Source organism: Macrobrachium rosenbergii, chromosome 9 (genome assembly GCF_040412425.1).
Source record: "Macrobrachium rosenbergii isolate ZJJX-2024 chromosome 9, ASM4041242v1, whole genome shotgun sequence".
Taxonomy (NCBI): Eukaryota; Metazoa; Arthropoda; class Malacostraca; order Decapoda; family Palaemonidae; genus Macrobrachium; species Macrobrachium rosenbergii.
The window spans coordinates 22,640,548-22,662,268 of record NC_089749.1 but is presented as its reverse complement, the minus strand read 5'-3'; the positions used below and the strand labels follow the sequence as shown (position 1 = coordinate 22,662,268).

General features: G+C 37.0%; 1 protein-coding gene across 4 annotated transcripts; it reads left to right on the top strand.

Annotated features, from left to right (window-relative positions):
• The first annotated feature begins 3,255 nt into the window (after window positions 1-3,255).
• LOC136841588 (cell death-inducing p53-target protein 1-like) lies at window positions 3,256-21,499 on the top strand. Of its 4 annotated transcripts, none has more exons than XR_010854021.1 (5): window positions 3,256-3,459; window positions 4,164-4,207; window positions 11,928-12,206; window positions 17,993-19,880; window positions 19,921-21,499. XR_010854021.1 is itself a non-coding variant. In XM_067108655.1 (4 exons), exons 2-4 carry the CDS (start codon window positions 4,181-4,183, stop codon window positions 18,134-18,136), a joined length of 450 nt encoding a protein of 149 aa, XP_066964756.1. In that variant the 5' UTR covers window positions 3,269-3,459; window positions 4,164-4,180; the 3' UTR covers window positions 18,137-21,499. The 4 variants fall into 4 exon arrangements, 2 of the variants coding, with proteins under 2 accessions (XP_066964756.1, XP_066964757.1); XR_010854022.1 differs by lacking the exon at window positions 3,256-3,459 and adding an exon at window positions 3,543-3,690; XM_067108655.1 differs by having other exon boundaries at window positions 3,269-3,459; window positions 17,993-21,499.
• Window positions 21,500-21,721: the final 222 nt, after the last annotated feature.

The following is a 21,721-nucleotide window of genomic DNA, read 5'->3' as shown; positions in this document are numbered from 1 at the left end:
AGTGAAGATGCCATGCATTACTACCCTAATACTATTCTCCTTGCATTCTAGTACATTTTTTATCTATTTATTAACTTTGTTTTCTTGTTTAATAAGTGGGATCTCTTCTTTCTGTATTTCCCTTTACTTCTTCCTCATGAACACCATATTCTTTGGAAGCTGGAATTTCAAGTCAGTGGCCCCTGTGGGCTTGTTCCATATGAATAGGTTTCCTCTACTGAATAATAATAATAATAATAATAATAATAGACAAATATCTACATGGGTGGCTCCAAAGTAGTTTCACTGTACTTATTAGGCACTGAAAACACACACGTTGTTGAGTAATACTGGAACCTGAAACTTTAGTGGGTGACCACCTTAAAATGCCAGATGCTGTCAGCACATAAGCTCCATGAAGATCAGTGGCCTAGCATCCTCATCCCAAAATATAGATAATAATAATAATAATAATAATAATAATAATAATAATAATAATAATAATAATGTATATGTTATTCTTCCCGTTTATTCCATTCATGAAATGTACCGACGTAGTTTGCATGTGTGTGAACGCTTTCAAACACTAGTTTATTTCGAATCCTGGTTTAAGACGACTTCCATAGTTGCAACGCCAGTTTAGCACCAGGTCAGTTTATCCATCATTCACGTTCCTTTCACTTGCATTTTTAAAAACACTCAGCTACAATTCGAGTAAGGCTTAAGTCGACCTCTGAGATAAGATGTCTGTATCACTAAAAAAAAAATTACTGTTTTATTACGTTCTGGGATAGCCAACCCTCGACAGGGCTACTTGTAGTGGAATATAGAGTTTAGGCCAAAGGCCAAGCACTGGGACCTTTGAGGTCATTCAGCGCTGGAAAGGAAATTGAGCGTAGGTAGGTTTGAAAGGTGTAACATTAGGAAAACCTTGAAAGGTGTAACAGGAGGAAAACCTTGAAAGGTGTAACAGGAGGAAAACCTTGAAAGGTGTAACAGAGAAAAGCAGAAAGGTGTAACAGGAGAAAAAACTTTGAAAGGTGTAAAAGGAGGAAAACCTGAAGAAAGGTGTAACAGGAGAAAACTTTGAAAAGTGTAACAGGAGGAAACCTTGAAAGGTGTAACAGGAGAAAATTGTTGGTGTAACAGGAGAAACCAGCAAAGGTGTAAGAGGGAAAACTTTAAAGGTGTAACAGGAGGAAAACTTTGAAAGGTGTAACAGGAGGAAAACCTTGAAAGGTGTAACAGGAGGAAAACTTTGAAAGGTGTAACAGGAGGAAAACCTTGAAAGGTGTAACAGGAGGAAAACCTTGATAGGTGTAACAGGAGGAAAACCTTGAAAGGTGTAACAGGAGGAAAACCTGGCAGTTGCACTATGAAATAATCGTTAGGAGAGGGTGGATAGCAAGCTGGAAGAATATATAATATGAATGGAGGTACAGTAAGAGGAATGAAAGGGGTTGCAGCTAGAGTCCAGGCACACTGCGAGAACCTGTAAGTTTTTTCATCTTTTATTCCTGTTGCTCAAAGAAACCTTTAGTAATGCCTTAGTGCATCAGCGTAGGGGTGCAATTGACGGCACTACCTCCTGCAGGGGACTCATTGTAAAAGTGGCCTCTTTTTTTTTTTTAAAGAGGAAAAATGAATGTTAAAAACTCACCACTGTGTACTTGGTCATCGTTGCGGTTTGATTTGAAGGAGTGGAAGCAACAGCACTGTCTTTACACTGATCGGACTCTCACAGGGAGCCTGGCGTTCTTATCAGCATTATTAACAACGAGATAAACACGATATGAGTTCAGCCAAGATTACGGCAATAAAATTTAAAGTTTGTGATAGGCAGATGCTCGGTGCTTGCCGTTATAAATTCATTCATCGTCAGTCTTAGCTGATACGACTTATACTGTACTTTTTCCTTTTCTTCCTTTATTCATATTCATTTTTACTTTTGACCTTTTTCTTGTTGTTCTTCCATATCTCTAGGTGGAGAGGCACTCTGTAAAACGTGTGAAACTTCCTGAGTGCCTGCAGATAGCAGACGTCCCTATATCACGGTCCGTTACGTTATTAGACTTTCCGTCCTCCAGCCCGGAACCACTCTTGTATTACCGCCATTATTGACGAATTAGTGCGATTGGATTCCACTGACTGTGTACGCATATGAATAACAGGCTCCATCAGGCAATACCCATCACACCAAAACTTTGAACTCACGCTAGACGAGATCTTTGCAGACCAGTGGATTTGTTTTGGGCACAAACTTGTGTGTGTGAGCGTGTGCGTGGTGAGGGAAGGTGTTGAACAGCCAAATCATGTTAAGCAAATATTAAATGGCAAAGAAACCATACAAGTGAAATTGTGTGCATATATATATATATATATATATATATATATATATATATATATATATATATATATATATATATGAAATCTTATTTTTCTTATTTCTCGTGAAAATCATTTCTTAAATGCATTTGTGAAAACCATTTTACTTTAAAACATTCCAAGTTTCCTATTCCTCTCATATGAATAAATATATGTAATTTTCTCTAATTCTAATACCACAGTTTCATAGGTTAGTTGCATCAGTTTATAAGCTCACAAAATATACAGTATAATGCATGTAAAAAATGTGATGGAAGTTTAATCTGCTCTTCCCTCTCTCTCTCTCTAACTCTCTTTACAGATCTGTTATTTAAATCGCAGTTTATTCTTCTTTCCAACTTCATCGAGGCTGTACCTGAGATCCCTGATACTGTTCCATTAAACAAAAGAAAAAAATATATGAGGCAGATGCTGACGTTTTGCAGAGTGGCAGTTTCGGGAGAAGTGGAAAAACCGTCTGCAGCAGCATCATCGAACCTCTGGCAGCTTTGCATGTTCCTACTAATGATAGATCGTTCCTAGAAGCAGTTCCATAACGTATTTTCCACAAAGGAGCTTAAACCTTCTGTCTCTCTCTCTCTCTCTCTCTTCAGATTTTTGGATGTTATGCATATTCAAGCTCTAATTACATTAACTAACAAGCTGTTATATTTTGATAAAATGGAAAATGTTCAAAGTTACCCGTGATGGCACTTGGAGGAAGTGCATAACCTAAGCCTAAATATTTACATCGGCTAATTTCAGGACAACCGTACGAGAATTATACGAAACATTGAGATGGGAACTTCACTATTTTCTGTGGGATTGATTTTTACATGATATTGAAAGGAAACTGTATAGAGTATCGAAAATCCTCACCGTTTTCAAGGTAAGGGATGTCATGAGCATCCATGGCACACACGTTGCCAGTTAGTTATTTTATCGCATCCTATTCCCGAGCGTTGTCGAGAGACTCGAGACTGAGAGGTACAACTTGTTGAGGCGCAAGAGCTCAAACACGTAGTCACTTTCAACATACTTTGAGGCCGTTCAGTGTTGATAGAAATATACGATAAAGAACGTACATCGTATACAGCTTGAAATACGTCTTAGCTGGTAAGTAATAGAGCATATTCGCTGAAACTGTCAGTTTATTATGCAACCTAGAACAATTCTTCGTACATGTTGGGTACCCGTTCAATGTTACGCACGGTGGTGTTGGGCAGTAGAATGGATTTTCGATATTTATATCAGGGAATGAGCTGCGTTATTTTATAGCAACGCAACAATGAGTGAAATAGCTCTGAGTGACCCAAGTGTTTCATGGCTAGCGTCAAGAAATAGTCCGTAAGTGGAATGTTAGATATGTACCTTAAGAGTATCACACGAAGCCCAAATCAAGATGGAGTGTTGCCGTAGGTCAGACGTGCCACCGCTGCTGTTTACTCAACACAGTTTCCGATAGTATTTACCCATCCCTAACGTGTGTCAAATGTGTTGTTATCTGTACAACAGGTGTAAGCAAGAACTTGTTCAAGATTAAGCTGGTCTAATGCCAACGCTACCTATCTATCTATCTATCTATCTATATATATATATATATATATATATATATATATATATATATAATATATATATATATATATATATATATATATATATATATATATATATATATATATATATATTTGTGTGTATAATTTATCTGTGAGGATTTATTTTCATTCTGGTTTTGATGTTGTTTTATATATCGTCATTAAATGGCATATGTACAAATTGTAGTACATTTTAACTGACACAAGTTTCTCATTGGCTTTCAGAATCTGAATTGTTGACAATGGCAGAAAAACCAGGTTATGGAAAGGTAAGGGTTTAAAGTTTTATTTCCCTACGGTATGAGAGCGATGACTGAATTCAGAACGATGCGAGGGCGATTCATTTAGGCTAATCGTTGCCTGGCAAATGACATCGAGGTTGAATGTGCGCTGTAACAGTGTTGCCAGATCATTCCAAAAAATCCGTAATTTTCTTTAAAAATCTGTAATTTTCTTTGAAAATTTATGAATATAAAATAAAGTATTTATAAAAATCTTCAGGATCTTTACTGTATTCATAGACATTGTGTTTCGTGTATCTTCACAAACGAATCAAATTTGAACAAACTGAAGAACATAGTCAATATTTTTGTATCAAAACAGGTTAATGGTAATTCTTGTGGACCACAAATTAGGAAAATTTAAAGTTTCTTTACCTGCTTAAACATGTCCATAACAAAATTAAAAATTCTGCATTTCTTGTCTGCCATACTTACTACTTCCTCGACTTCCTTTCTCTCTTTAGTAAATCGGTTTTTTTTAGTACAGTAAAAATATTTTTGTAGAGACCAAACCTGAAAATGTTTTTCAGATGACACATATAATTTTTTTTTTAGTTTTCATCTCATTTATTGTAGGAAAAATTCTTTCATCTGTATCACTTGAATGGGGTGAACATAAAACTGGATAAACTTGAAAATATTATACTGTGCAATTGCCAAATGATGCTACTTTACTCCAGAGTAATTCTGGCGTCGTATCAGAGTTAACACCAAGTCTTTCAGAGGAATTACCAAGCAACCTCCACCCTCGGTGCTCATTCTGAATATTAGACTTTACAGCACAGCCAAAAGAAGACACTAGATGAATAAAGGATGGTAATTCCCTATTTAGAACAACTTTGGACTTAGTGCCTTCAATGAACCGATTGCATTTAGGTCAAAAGGAAATTATTTTAGAGCCAACTTTCCCCCGCCCGCCAAATAATCCAGTGTATTTACATCTTTAAGTTTAATTAGTCCAAGAAAAGATTCCTACAATAAATCTTGAGCCACCATGCATAACAACACACGACCTTTGTTGATTCATTATACAGAACTTATTTTCCCTTTAATGCTCGATGAGGTGAGAGTGATATTCCTTCCCAGTTACATGACTGACTACCGCTGTTGCTTTTGTGCGACCAAATGTTATATTCTTGACCGTCGTAAAATCAACATACACTGCTTGAATCAACTTTGGCAAGTGATCTGCAAAAGCTCGTGGCAAGCCATGATCTGCCGTAGTTGCAGCCAGTCATAATTCAGCCATACATATATCATCACTACACTTTGAAAATACCACGACTGTAAAGTTAACTGACTTTGCATAACTCTAGCATTGTCAGTGTGCATTTTCATTACAGTGTTTACTTCTAAGTCAGTGTTTCATGCGGTTAACTCTAGATACCAGTTACAAACAGGACAATAAGCAAATGCATCCCCGAGTTAGCTTTTAAACTAGAGTTCCTGTTCATATGATAATTCTCCTTTTGAATATACCTTCTTTTTTTTCCTTATACCAATTGACCTATCCTTTCCTGCCCTCTCCTCCTCATTTTCATCATCATCGACCCAGCTGGACAGCAAAAATAGAAAATTAAGAGCTTGAATATACACCCTTCCATGTATATGTCCAAGTATCATGATATAATTGAGTTAAGCCTCGCATTTTTTTTTTTTTACAAAACAGTGTTGAGCAATAACATTAAATACACAAATCCCACTGAGAACAAAAATATGTGATTTCTTCAGTTTTGCAAAATTTATAGAGAAAATCCCACTGAGAATTTTTATTTTATTTTGCAAAATCTGTTAAACAAATCCCACTGAGAACAAAAATATGTAGCTTTTTCATTTTGCAAAATTTGTTAAACAAACCCCACTGAGAACAAAAATACGTAGCTTTTTCATTTTGCAAAATTTGTCAAACAAGCCCCACTGAGAACAAAAATATATTGCATTTTCATTTTGCAAAATTTGACAAACAAACCCCACTGAGGACAAAAATATATTCATTTTTCATTCTGCAAAATTTGTCAAACAAACCCCACTGAGAACAAAAATATGTAGCTTTTTCAGTTTGCAAAATTTCTCAAACAAGCCCCACTGAGAACAAAAATATATTGCATTTTCATTTTGCAAAATTTGTCAAACAAATCCCAATGAGAACAAAAATATGTAGCTTTCTCATTTTGCAAAATTTGTCAAACAAGCCCCACTGAGAACAAAAATATATTGCAATTTCATTTTGTAAAATTTGTCAAACAAACCCCACTGAAAACAAAAATATATTCATTTTTCATTTTGCAAAATTTGTCAAACAAACCCCACTGATTACAAAAATATGTATCTTTTCATTTTACAAAATTTGTCAAACAAATCCCACTGAGAACAAAAATATGTAGCTTTTTCATTTTGCAAAATTTGTCAAACAAACCCACTGAGAACAAAAATGTCTTTTTTATTTTGCAAAATTTGTCAAACAAACCCCCACTGAGAACAAAAATATGTGGCTTTGTCATTTTGGAAAATTTGTCAAACAAACCCACCGAGAACAAAAATTGTTCATTTTTCGTTTTGCAAAATTTGTCAAACAAACCCCATTGAGAACAAAAATATGTAGCTTTTCCATTTTGCAAAATTTGTCAAACAAACCCCACTAAGAACAAAAATATGTAGCTTTTTTCATTATGCAAAATTTGTCAAAAACCCGTGAACAAAAAATATTACCTTTTCACAAATTTGTCAAACAAACCCCACAAATTACAAAAATATGTACCGTTTTCATTTTACAAAATTTGTTAAACAATTCCCACTGAGAACAAAAATATGTTGCTTGTCATTTTGCAAAAGTTGTTAAAGAAAATCCCGCAGTAAATTTTTTTTTCATTTTGCAAAAAATGTTAAAAAAATCCCACAACAAAAATTTTTTTTTTTATTTTGCAAAATTTGTCAAACAAACCGCACTGTGAACAAAAATATGTAGCTTTTTCATTTTGCAAAATTTGATTACAAAATCTCACTGACAACAAAAATATGTGGCTTTTCATTATGTAAAATTTGTTTAAAAAAATCCCACAACAAAAATTGTTTTTTTCATTTTGCGAAATTAGTAAAAAAAAAAAATCCCACAACAAAAAATATTTTTTTTTATTTTGCCAAGTTGGCGAACAAACCCATTGAAAAAAAAATTTCGTTTTGCAAAACTTGTTTAACAAATCCCACAGAAAAAAAAAATTTTATTTTGCAAAATTTGTTCAATCAGGTTTCCCAAAAATTCCTATCATTCACAAGCATTAGACCGCAAGAGTATCCTTTCATAAGATGAAAGGATACGAGAATTATTACTGGTGAAAACAACACTATCTTAAGTGTCAGATGTACTATGCTTGGCGTCATTACTGCTGACCATTTCAGGCCTATCTACATCATTACTAGTATGATGTTCCCTAGCATTCTGTTTTTCCCAGCTTTACTTGTATTGGAAATGGAGAATTTTCGCTATGGAAACGGCTGAATTAAAATGCAGTAGTGAAAAAAACTGTATCCCAATTAAAAAGGTAGTGAAAAAAGTGTGTCCCAATTCAAAAGCAGTAGTGAAAAAATGATCTAATTAGAAAGCAGTAGTGAGAAAGGTTGAAAAATGTATCTAATTAGAAAGCAGTAGTGAGAAAGTGTATCCCAGTTGAAAAGCAGTAGTAAAATTGTATCCCAGTTTAAAAGCATTGGTGAAAAAGTGTCCCTCTTAAAAAGCAGTAGTGATAAAATGTATCCCAATTAAAAAGCAGTAGTGAAAAACATGTATCCCAACTAAAAAGCAGTATGGAAAAAGTTTATCCCAGTTAAAAAGTAGTAGTGGAAAAGTGTATCCCAATTGAAAGCAGTAGTGAAAAAAGTATCCCACCTAAAAAGCAGTAGTTATAAAAATGTATCCCAATTAAAAATCAGTAGTGAAAATCTGTATCCCAATTCTCAGCAAGAGTGAAAAATATGTCCTAATTCAAAGCAGCAGTGAAAAAAGTGTATCCCAATTAAAAAGCAGTAGTAAAAAAAGTGTATCCCAATTAGGGAAAAAGTTTATCCCAGTTTAAAAGCAGTAGTAAAGGCAGTGTATCCCAATTCAAAAGCAGCAATGAAAAAAGTATCTGACTTAAAAAGCAGTAGTTATAAAACGTTTCCCAATTAAAAATCAGTAGTGAAAAACGTGTATCCCATTTATAAAGCAGTAGTGAAAAACTATATCCCAATTCAAAAGCAGCAGTGAAAAATGTATCTCAATTAAAAAGCAGTAGTGAAAAAAGTATCCCAATTAAAAAGTAGCAGTGAAAAAGGTGTATCCCAATTGAAAAGTAGCAGTGAAAAAGGTGTATCCCAATTAAAAAGTGGCAGTGAAAAAGGTGTATTCCAATTGAAAAGTAGTGAAAAATGTAACCTAATTAAAAAAAGCAGTAGTGAAAAATGTGCATCCCAATTAAAAAGCACTTGTGAAAAAAGAATCCCGGTTAAGAAGCAGTTATGAAAAAGTATCTCAAAAGCAGTAGTGAAAAAATCGTATCCCAATTAAAAAGCAGTAGTGAAAAATGTATCCCAGTTAAAAAGCAGTAGTGAAAAATGTATCCCAATTCAAAACCAGTTGTGAAAAAGTATCCCAATTCAAAAGCAGTAGTGAAAAAAGAGCATCCCAGGTAAAAAGCAGTAATGAAAGTGTATCCCAATTTAAAAGTAGTGAAAAACGTGTATCCTAATTAAAAAGCGCTAGTGAAGAAATGTATCCCAGTTCAAAAGCAGTAGTGAAAAAAGTGTATCCCAAGTCAAAAGCAGTAGTGAAAAAATGTATCCCAATTATAAGGCATTAGTGAAAAACGTGTATCCCAATTAAAAAGCATTAGTGAAAAAAATGTGTCCCGATTAAAAAGCAGTAGTGAAAAATGTGTCCCAGTTAAAAAGCAGCAGTGAAAATATTGTATCCCAGTGAAAAGCAGTAGTGTAAAAGCATCCCAATTAAAAAGCGGTAGTGAAAAAATTGTACCCCAGTTTAAAAGCAATAGTGAAAAAAGTGTATCCCAGTTAAAAAGCAGTAGTGAAAAAAGTGTATCCTACTTAAAATGCAGTAGTGAAATATACGTATCTCGCTATGCTTTTCTAAACAGGGCAGCAGTCTAAGGTTGTGGCTCAGTGGTCTCATTAGAACAAATAAGTGGCGACCAAGAAATTGTGAAAATTGTACCAACAACGCATATTCTATTTTAATCCTCACGGCACCGATGCATTAGAGGTAAAATTGCCATGCTGCCTCTCCAGAAATGCCACCCGCCCTCCTAAAATGTTTACTTTTTAATTCTTGAATTATGTACACATAAAAGCAAACTACATTGAATTACGTTACTTTCGAGTATTTAAAAAAAATAATTTACAGTTTCTCAGGTCAGTTTTGGGAATTGAAAGCGAGGCTGCTAAAAAAATCTGTAGATTTCGTCTAGTTTAAAGGAAAAATATGAAACACTAAAAAAATCTGTAGATTAGTCTAGATCTGGCAACACTGATTTAACACTCGCATAATTACGTTGGTTTTTACAGCTGCTAATACCGTGGAAATACTTCCAGAAGGGGTTTACCTTAAAGTCAATGGTTAAATGGGATATACTGTATATGTTTTTTTTCCTTCTCTGATGCCACCGAGCAGCGGAGAAATATAAATATAGTATAATGTATTAAGGAGCTCCTCATCATACGGTCAGTGAGGTTGGTTCATGGCTGACCAAAGCTGTGTTGTGAGATGCCGATGTTGCCATGACTATTTTCCATTTGGAGTAATTTATATATATGCAGTCGACAACACTGTCATGTAATGGTATTCTTACACTAACTGCCTTTGAAGTCGTGCGGTTATTGCAACAGTTCACCACCATGTAACTGGTAAGGAATCTCTCTCTCGCTCGCTCTCTGTTTCTGTAGTCATGCACATATCCTCTCACTCCGCCTCTACACGCCCCCCCCCCACCATCCCTCCATGACCAAGCAGAAGCAGACACCCCTAACCCCTTACCCTGTCAAGGTCGTCATTGTCCCACCCTTGGAGCAAATGCTTATCCGGGAACCTTGGTTGTAATTCTCTCTCTCTCTCTCTCTCTCTCTCTCTCTCGTATCAACCGTCATTACCGGGAACATGCTTCAGAAGTCATATATCCGGACCAATAAAATCGAAGTTATATGAGTTCGTTAAAAGACATTGTTCTCTTCCTCTGAAATAATCATATTTACTTCCTCTCAAGTAAGATGAGAGGTAGGAAAGTCTGTCTTAACGAGTTAGTACTTAGTGGTCTTAATATTGAGACAGAGAGAGAGAGAGAGAGAGAGAGAGAGAGAGAGAGAGAGAGAGAGAGAGAGAGAGAGAATGATATGTTTGTGAATGAGAGGTTTGGCGAAGGAAGAGCTCTTTTTTCAAGTGCAGTTGCCAGAGGAACGAGAATAGCACAGACGAGTGAAGAAAGAATGATTAATACAAGAGGAGGGAAAAACTCCAAGAGAACTTGAGCAAAGTTTTTGAGAGACGAAGAATATCGTAAGAATGGAAGATTGGTGTGATGCCAAACTGTAACCCACGACGATTGACTAACAACCAAGTACTAACGCTCTACTAGACTCATTATCAGATTTGGTTTTGTAGTGGCATGATGGAGCTTACACTCAAACGGTTGTGATAATACAAATGTTATATAAATTACAATAATTTTAAAGGTAACGGTTTGTCATGATCAAGAAAAAGGTAATTAAATTTTATATTATATTTAGAGTCAGCTCTAATGACGAGTAACCTTGCCCTCATCCCATTATTAATCCTCAAGGAACTGCAGCAGTCCTTAGGACTGGTGTGTAATTTATAAAAAGAAAGAGCCCGTGCTGGCATAAGGCCAACCTTATCCTAAACCGATTCTCTGGTCTATTGTCATTTCACCCTAGTACCCTTCTCCGTTCATTTTTTATATTTTTATCTATTTATTAAATTTTTTTTTTTTAGTAAGTGCGATCTCTTCTTTATGTATTACCCTTGACCTCCTCTTCTTCCTAATGAACGCCATATTCTTTGGAAGCTTGAATTTCAAGCCAGTGGCCTCTGTGGGCTTGTTCCACAGAATAGGTTTCATCTGAATAATTTACTATTGTACTTTTTTTCAGATCCTCCCTGCCCTATTACTTTTTGCCATTTCTCCCCGTTCTAGTATTAATTAAAGTCTTCCCAGCCTTACCATAGTAATTTTTAAATTTCTTCCTTGCCTTAGTACTGTTTCATTTCTACGTTGCCTCACCTTAATACTATTTCATTTCTTCCTTGCCTAACCATAGCAGTACTGCATTGCTTCCTTTCCTTACCTTAGTACCAATTCATTTCTTCCTTGTCTAACCATAGTACTACCGCATATCTTCCTTGTCTTACCCCAGTACTAATGCATTTCTTCCTTTCTTAACCTTAGGACCACTGCATTCCTTCCTTGCCTTACTTTAGTACATTTTTTATTGTTTTCCTAATCCTAACCTTAGTACCACCACATTCCTTCCTTGCCTTACCTTAGTACTAATTAGTTTCTTCCTTTCTTAACCTTAGTACCACTGCATTTCTTCCTTGCCATGCCTTAATAGTACTTAATTTCCTCCTTTACTAACCATACTACAGTACCAATGCACTTCTTCCTTGCCGTACCTTAGTACTATATCATTTCTTCTTTTTCAGTTTGAAGACAGCGGGTTGAGCGACGAAACCGATGCTTATGGTGATCCACCCCCTGCTTACAATGAAACCGCCATGTCGCCTATGAAGGGGGACCAGTCGTCTGGTCCACCGCAGCCATATTCACCTGTTGGCGCTTTTCCTTCCCCTCAGGGGCATTATCCTCCTCCCATTCCACAACCAGCTCCAGTCCAGGTCATCGTTCCCCCAGCTGCTCCTGCAGTGTCCAATGTGGTAGTGGCGATGTCACACCTTCCGCCAGGAACTTGCACTGTCTGTCGAGTAAGTCGGCTGTTTACATTTCTTCTTCTTGCGTGATGTCGTGTGACGTGTGTCCATTCTTTGAGTCCGCGGTTCTTTCTGTTATTTTACATTGTATGTTCTGCTTACGAATACTTACTTTTTATTGTTTTTTTTAAACGTGAATAACAACAAAGGTGCTGACGGATATATTGTGTAAACATTCTTGTGCTGTGTAAGGATTACCAAAATTATCGTCGCCAAGACCTATGAAAATCTGATATCTTTATACATCTGGAATCCAGCTGTGACCAGAAATTGAGACCTTAGCAGCATATATATATATATATATATATATATATATATATATATATATATATATATATATATATATATATATATATATATATATATATATATATATACAGTATATTATTGTGTATTACACACACACACACACACACACGCGCGCGCACACACACACACACACACACACACACACAGTGTAAGGTTGATCTAGTTGAGAGCCAACTGAGACTGGCCTGGTGTTAAGCTCAGAAACCACTTGTAATTAAACAGACTGCGTAGACCTCGAGTTCTGTATTAAATTGGGACTACTGTCGATTTGAAATCATGAACACATTGAGAGTATTTTCTCTGAATTTCTTCAGTTGCGATTGTCGGCGACAATTAATGTGATCAGTGTAAACCTAATGACTCGCATGTTTTGAAATGTAAAGACCACTAAAATTCTAGGAGGCCATAGCTGCATCAATACATATAGCTACTTTATTGGTCGATTTTATCATTAAAATATACTTAGGGCAATCACTGATAGTATAAACATCATCCGGGGTCAAGAAAGGTGTTAATTAATATAAATATGATGTGTAAATCAGTGTTTGAAACACTTACATTATTGACTTGTGCACCATTGCCATATTAATTGTTTTATATGATTTACTACCGTAATTCATAACCATTTACCATAGAAATTTAAAATGTAAAGTTTGTACAAACCCTACTCACTACAACAGACTACGTACGTTCGGTTGGAAACGTAAAGGGAAAGTAAAAATCATAAATCCGCAAAATATTCTCTTTCCTGTCGAGAGCAACCAGATTCGCTGAACAGCACCACCAATATGCAGTAAATGTGCCTCGCTGTCGAACTTACCAGTTCCATAGGCCCTTTATTCCTCGCATCGTTGGACTATGGAACAGCCTCCCTGAAGATGCTGTGCAGTGGAACTCCAGAAGTTCAAGGGAAGATGTAATGCATTACTACCCTAATACAGTTCTTGCATCTTAGTAATTTACTTAGATTTTTTCTATTTATTTATAATTTGTTTATTTTTTTCTTTTTTTAATAAGTGATCTCTTTCTGTACTTCCCATTGCCTTCTGTTTCTTTCTAATGAACACTGTATTCTTTGCAGGGTTGAATTTCAAGTCAATGGCCCCGGCGGGCTTGTTCCATATGAATAGGGTTCAACTTCTGAATAATAATAATAATAATAATAATAATAATAATAATAATAATAACGTATTTTTAGCGATAGTACTGTAACATCTTTTAATTCAGTCTTGAACCGAAAGCGGAAGGCTGTTCAGAGGGCTACTGTGAGGAAATGAAGACAAGACTGAATTGTTAGACAAGTTAGGGTATGTGAAATCATAATTACGTCATGAGTCAACCGAAGGTACATCCACAAGGGAGGAAAGTTAATCCTCGGAGCATTGGTGTAGTTACATTGCAGGGAGCAAAGCCTGGATGGTGCCCTCCCCCTCTCTCTCTCTCTCTCTCTCTCTCTCTCTCTCTCTCTCTCTCTCTCTCTCTCTCTCTCTCTCGTTTGGATTTCTCATTAAGGTTTAAGGTTTTTCTTGTTCGGACAATGTCCCAGTCTCTCAGAAACCAGTGACTCATACCAAATCCTAAACCCCCCCCCCCATTAGTTATTTATAATCCAGTTTAGATTACGGGGTATTAAAGCAGTCTAACGCCCATTACACCCTTTGCTGTATGGAGGAAATTACCCAGGCTAAGGAGAATAATCCCACTGAAGAAAACGAAATGATGTAGGAAGTAAATACAATAATTACAAAAGCTGTAACTGTAATCGAAAGAGCCATAAAAGCTGTTAAGCTCGTACAATAGACTGATACCGGAGAAAACTGGTTCAGATTGTTATTGATTTAACTGGATTTACCACAGAGCCAATCAGCGAAATAATGAAAGAAATTGCGGCAAATGAGGTAGGTGGGGAACGGTCTGAGGATATGAATATTTGGGGGAAATTCAAGATTTAACTGCCGCCACAATATCCGAGTGAACAGAACGTGGCTTGCTGGAGGTTGCTGAAGCCGATGCCAAACCAGACGAAGACGCAGAACCACTGCTAGAAAGTTTACCATTTACCCATCGATGATAACTGCCTTGAAAGTGAAGGAGTGGTAGGAGTATCAGTAGCACCATATACGTCAGTGTTCAACGAAAAAGTGCATAAAAGTAAACAGAAATCACCTCATTGTTCAGGGGCGTTCCTAGGCGTTTTGAGGCCCGGGGGCCACCGTCCCATTTGGGCCCCCTCTTATCGGGTGGGAGGCGAGCGAAGCGAGCCAAAGCAGCTGGAGGGTTCGGAGTAAATATTTAGAATATTAGCAATAGTAGGATCATTTTAAAGGCACTTGTAAATGCAAATTTCAGAAATTTTATTTATTAAATCTAGGTGTACAGTGATAAATGGTGAAAATGAGGCTAACAATAATGTACTCTGATGGCGATATGATGTGGAGGGAGTTAAATGAATAAATATTGCTGGAAGGGACTCCACTGTGTGAAGGGAGGTAGATCAGAGGGAAGGGAGTCAGAACAGAGTGAATGGAGGCAGAACAAAGTTTGGGGCGGTAGAACAGAGTGAAAAGAAGTTAAAACAGTGAAGGGAAGGTAGAACAGAGTGAGGGGAAGGTTGAAGAGAATGAAGGGAAGGTAGAACATAGTGAAAGGGAGGTAGAACAGAGTAAATGGAGGTAGAACAGAGTGAAGGAAGGTAGAATAGAGTGAAGGGAAGGTAGAACATAGTGAAAGGGTTCAAAGGGAGGTAGAACAGAGTGATGGGAGGAAGAACAAAGTGAAGGGATGTAGAACAGAGTAAAGTGAAGTTAGGGAGTTAATTTAATATTGCTGAAAGGGAGAGGAAGGACCACAGACCGCTCCGAGATTATAAACCAAACAAAAGCATTGGTATTCTTGATGTTAGTACACTTGTTAGTAGGTAGGGCCTACACGTAACACTTTTCAAGTTGCTCACTTGCTCCTACTGTCCTACAATTTTCGACGTGCTTTCTTGGCAGCAAACTCCTCTATAATATCACTCATATCAATTTTCTTCAGCATTTCTGATTCCATTGGCATTAATACTAAACTACTAAGCCGTTCTTGGCTCATCGTGCTGCGTAAATAGTTCTTCACTAGCTTCAGCTTTGAGAAGGATCTTTCACAAGAAGCAATAGAATGTTGCTATGGTAAGTAAAATTCTGATTGCTGTTGCAAGATTGGGGCAAACATCTTTTCCATAACTATTGATTTTTTTTCTTAAAAATATCCACTAGTAGCCTTTGTAGTTCTCTATTGAAAAACATTACACGTGCATCTTGCCCCAATCAACGTTACCCACCCTCCTCCGATCCGTATGAGAAGGTCTATAATGGGCTCTACGATTGGGAGGGTCCCCCCGGAGAGCCCTATTTCTTTTACGTAACATTTTTGTTACACTTTTGTACACAAAATTGGAAATTGGGCCCCTTTAGTGGGCCTAAAACTTTCGGATCCAAATATGAATGGGGCCCTTGACCATATTAGGGCCACTGGATTTAGCCTGTCCTGTCATAGCAGCAATGGTTAAATTTTGCATTTTGGACCCCCCCCCGACTATGGGGACCGGGGGGCGATTTCAAACAGCCCCCCCCCACCTCAGGAACGCCACTGGAATTATTCTTCTGCTTCATCCCATGTAGATAGCTCTTCCACCCATGTGCTCGACACCAGCTGCAAGCTGCACTCTTCGTTGGGCGAGTCGGTAGAGTTGTGTGCTAGAACTCGCTAGGACCGAGTTCGAGTCTCCGGCCGGCTAATGAAGAGTTATAGGAATTTGTTTTGGTGCTAGAAATTCATTTCTCGCTATAATGTGGTTCGGATTCCACAATAAGCTGTAGGTCCCGTTGCTAAGTAACCAGTTGGTTCTTAGCCACGTTAAATAAGTCTAATCCTTCCGGGCCAGCCCTAGGAGAGCTGTTAATCAGCTCGGTGGTCTGTTAAATAAAGTATATAACTTACTTCTGCACAGCAAGATGAGGACAAAGAGCTTGGTGATTCACGTCCACTAACAGAATGGTGGTGATTAATGCCTCACCGGTAATAAATATTTGTCTTTTGCGTGTGACTTCGTGTGTTATTAAATGTATGTAAAGAACTGCATCAATGTGTGTTGTAGTATCGTTTTAATCATGACTTCCAACATCGCCTCATAAACTTGTGGTAAACTTTAGCTCAAGTGGGTATGAAGGCCATTAGCCCACTGTTACAAATATACATATACATAAGGTGATTGGTATATTTAAGAATACGAATATTCATTGGTATATTTAAGAATACGAATATATTTTCACTTGGTACTGTGTTTATCAAAGTTAACAACATCCATTACAGCGTAACATTTATCACAATTAAACCATGTACACAGCCCTTCGTTGGCTGAGTCGGTTGAGCTTCAGACTGTCACTCGATGGACTGGTGTTCAATTCCCCTGGCCGGCTGATGAAGAGTTAGAGGAATTTATTTCTGGTGATAAAAATCCATTTCTCTCTATAATGTGGTTCGGATTCCACAATAAGCTGTAGGTCCCGTTGCTAATTAACCAGTTGGTTCTTAGCCACGTAAAATAAGTCTAATCCTTCGGGCCAGCCCTAGGAGAGCTGTTAATCAGCTCAATGGTCTGGTAAAACTAAGGTATACTTAACTTTAAACCATGTACAGTATCATAGTATCGTATTCTCTCCCTCTCTTACCCCACAATGCCGAAACACTGTTATAGTATGGACTATGGAAGTGTATTGCATTGTACTGTATTATTTCTGATTGGGCTATAATGCCAACCACTGGGGCTCCTGTCATACAGTGCGTAAGACAGCGAAAAGGGGGAGCTGTAGTGGTTGGACAAAGATTAGAGAAAGGAAATTTGGACAAAGATTAGAGAAAGGAAATGAAGTGGAGATAATGTAAAAGGCTAAGAAGTGGGTTCGGATAGTGGCCGAAGGGACGCCACAAATAATTCGTAGCAGTGCCTACAGTGCACCACGTGAGGTGCGCTAACTTCCAATTGGGAGGTTGGTACAAAATTGACGGTGTTTATTCAATATTTGTAAGGTTTGTTGCCAACAATGCACTGTCTTAAGGTTGTGGGTGGGGTCGAGAGTTCTTCAAAGATTTTCAGTTATAGGAGAGCTGGCTTCCCTAATTGCTTTGAATTTCGATTACCAATTTATTTACGAGTGTTCGTTCATTTGTGAGTAAATTGGAACTACGGTATATGGAGTGTGATTCAAGTTTTGAACAAATTACTGTAAGACTAAATATAACAAATTTCTGGAAGTAATTACTGTTTTTGCTTAGGATACACCTAATATAAAAAGCAATGGTTATATCCCCCTAGGAATCAATACAGTTGACACCCAGATGCGAAATAATCTTACTTTTTCCTAATGCAAAATTTGAACTTTTGGTGGATCCTACTTGTCGAACTTCTAGGTAATCTATTTTCTTACTTACAGACAGGACAGATCAAGGACAGCGCTTCCTGCTGTACATGGTTTTGGTGCTGTCTGCTGTTACCTCTTGGGATCCTTCCTGGAATCATTGCTTTCTGCTGCTGTTGCCGTAGGCCCAAATGCAATCACTGTGGCTTCAGTATCTAAGACAAGCGATCATCGTCTTTGGCACCTCACATGGTACTACTGGTGCTCATTTCAGAAGTTGTCGAAGCGTTTTGGTTCATGCAAGAAAGTAGATCATTTGCTTTGTAAAAGCAAAGCATAGTTTTCACATGCTAAAATTTATTGTATCCATAGTTGCCTTATTTCTGGCCTTAAATTGATGTATATTAGAAGTATTTCACATAACTGATAGCTATCAGCTGCTCTCATGGATTTGGTTGAATCAAGAAACTACCATGTCTTTTTTTTTTATTAAACTTTTTATCTTTGCTGGAGGATATAGTATTAGTTTTTTTTTGGTAAATTTCGTTTTCTTATAATTGTTTATGGTGAATTTTTACACCATTTGGCGTGAATGATCAGTAAGAACTTCCTAAAAAATTAGTTTACTTTTCGTACAAATTTTAGGTTAATTGTGGTTAGAAAAATTGTTGAATGTAGTTCATTTTCATTCATCTGATCCACCCAATTCAAAAGTTAAGGACAAGTGTACCGAGGGTACTTTTTAATTTTACGGCTTCTATGCCTGAAGAGAAATGCCCCACGTCTAGAGACATTTATCTAAGAGAATTTTCATCTTATTTGCATTTTTGCACTCAGTTATCTATATACATTTTGTCAAATTGCATGCACATACCCTCTGTCAGCACGACGTTGATACCTAAATCTGACAGAACAAAGTAATGGCTGATGACTAAGACGAGAGTTCACTGAATGAGCCATTTTGAGCTCTTTATGTTTTTTGTGGTTTGGAGATACAGCAGATAACAAGGACAGCAGATACAACAGTACCTTGTCATTGCTTTCTTTTCCGAAGGCAAAGATGAAGAAGCAAAATGTTGAGAAAGAATGGCCATGCGGATTGAGATGTATGTAATATATTAGGTTCTCTGTACCAAGCAGTGGTTGATTAAGACGTCAAACACACACACACACACACACACACACTCTCTTTAAACTCAAAGTTGATGTGACTTTATTTTGGCAGTAGTCAATTTTCAAGTGATTGGCCTCTGCCAAAATTCTCTCTCATTTTCATTTTCTTCCGTGTGTAATAATAAAATACTATCTACAGCTTCGTCTCTTCCTGTTTTTATTTGAATATTGAAACATCCTGTTTCTATCTTTTGAAGCCTTTCCCTCTTCTCTAACCCTGTTTTATTCTTGCCATATTTTATGTTCATAACACAATTCTACCTTGACCTCCCCTATTGCATGTCATATTGGAATGCCTAGGCCGATAATACAGTACTTGCATTACTACAGGTAGTGATGAGTTCACTACTAAAGCCAAATAGACCAAGGACTATTTCTCTCAGAGCATGGGGACTAATACTCACCCTGTTTTGATTCCTCTTGACAATTAAACAGTTGGTGTTAACTCTGGATATAAGTGGTGTGGCAAGAGGGAGATGTCGGAACTATACCTTTGGCAAAGTACTAAGGTGTTCTTTTTGAAACTGTTAGTTTGCTCGCCAACGTCTTTTTCTGTAGTAGCCTATAGTTTGTCATTAACTCGGTGCAAACCAATAGTGTCTAGGGCCTAGGCCGTAAATCTGAAAACAAGCCCGGTACAGAAACGAAACAGCCATGAACGCTGGCCATCCAGACTTGAATATCATCGGAAAACAAACAATGCCAACTCAGTCTTTAGTCGTTCTCCTTCAAAGTTCAGTTCCATTAGGGTATCATGAGCAGCACGTTGACTATCATAGTTCACATTAGGGTATCATGAGCAGCACGTTGACTATCATAGTTCACATTAGGGTATCATGAGCAGCACGTTGACTATCGTAGTTCAGCACTGTTATCATGCACATAATAGTGTTTGCGTTAAGTGACTGCCACAAACGTGCTGACAGGGTTGGGTGATACGTCCTCACCACAAGCATTCACTGCACGCCATCTTTTAGTAGGTGGCGGCTGTTGTGCCTATTTTGTCCATGTTTAGTTTGAATGTAATTAAATGAGCTATTAAAATCGTGCTTTGTTAATGGATTCCTTTTGTCCATGTAGATTTCCCTTTATGTTTAAGTTTGCTCCTTTATGAATATTGTGTTATTATTTAGTAATACCAGTAAAAGACTTTAATATAAGTTGTGTAATACTGTAGTTTAAGTAGAGGTTCTGTGTCAGAAATGCGCCCATTTTACGATATGTTAGAATCGCACGTATTGTATGTCGGTATGAGTATTGTTTCTTACAGCATCCTTGAGGGTACTGTTGATGGAAGGAGCATTTGATCGCCCCTTTTTAGACTTGCTGGAGGTTGCCTGACCCGTTTATCATACCTTGTAGCTCATTCATTTACCTGAAGACTGCCTTCTCATTGCAATGTAAACTACAAAGTAGTCAATAGCTCAGAAGTGTAGGAAGCTTGTTGTCTAGGTGTTGTTTTGTACTCGTATTTGTGTATTCACTATACCCCATATATTGCACAAATGTTGTGTAGGCTGGATAGACCTATTTGTGTTTTTTTTTATTTCAGATTCTGTAGACGGCCAATGCTCTGTCTGTATCATTCATTGAAACAGTATTAATCCATAGTTTCAAACTTTCATTGCTTCTTTTTTTATTGTCTCACGTATAGACATGTGTTATATATGCCCTCATCTTAGACTTTTATCTACTGCTTTATACAATATTTGATATGTTGAAAGGGTTGTATTATTGTTTCTGATCTTTTTTACACTTGATTTCAATATTAAAACGCCATTTTTAATAGACACAAAACAATCAGTTTTCTGTTTCGTATAATCTCTAATCGTGGCAGAAGCGTATATTATTGCTCCTGGTATACAGACCTTTTTGGAAAACTTCTTTAAGGTATTTTTCAAATGAGACAATGTGGTTGAAAATTATCAGTTAAGACCAGGATTGTACAAGCATTTGCAAAGGTGTGAGAAACTCTTCGTGAGATCTGGTAAAATACCTGACAGCTTTGTTTAGTGTTCAGGAATGATAACTGTTGAATCTCGAGTGAAAAGTTAATTATATTTTGAACAAAATTTTCTATTTTTGTATGCAGAAGCTTTCTTTGGCTGAAGCGCTAATGATTGTTTTTATGAACTGGTCGAATGTGACGACAGAATGGTCAGTAATGCAGGTTCACAAACTCGTAAGAGTAGTGAATGTGATAAGACTGTCCAGTATTGGAGACGATTGTTGTTCATTAATAAGCAATATGACAAATGTCATGTCGTTCAGTTTATATCATTACATGAGAGTCAAAAATGGTTATTTTATGAGTATTGTTGCTTCTTTTAGGGTTACAATAATGTATTCATAACGTAGCGAAGTTTAGTACTTTATAAAGTGCCTTTAGAATAAAATGTTGTGAATAAATGAAACATTATTATTACATCCTTCTCTGTTACATACGGATGAATGTTGGGCGGTAATTTTTGGAGAAAAGTCTGTAGAAACTACAAGGGTCAGAGACCACTTTTATTTGTCCAGAATTTGTTTTTCGTTCCGCATTTATTTAATCCACCATACTGACATTTGCAGTTATTGCTTGATGTATTCTTGAATGTGATAAAGTGGTCACTTTATTGACAGAATGCA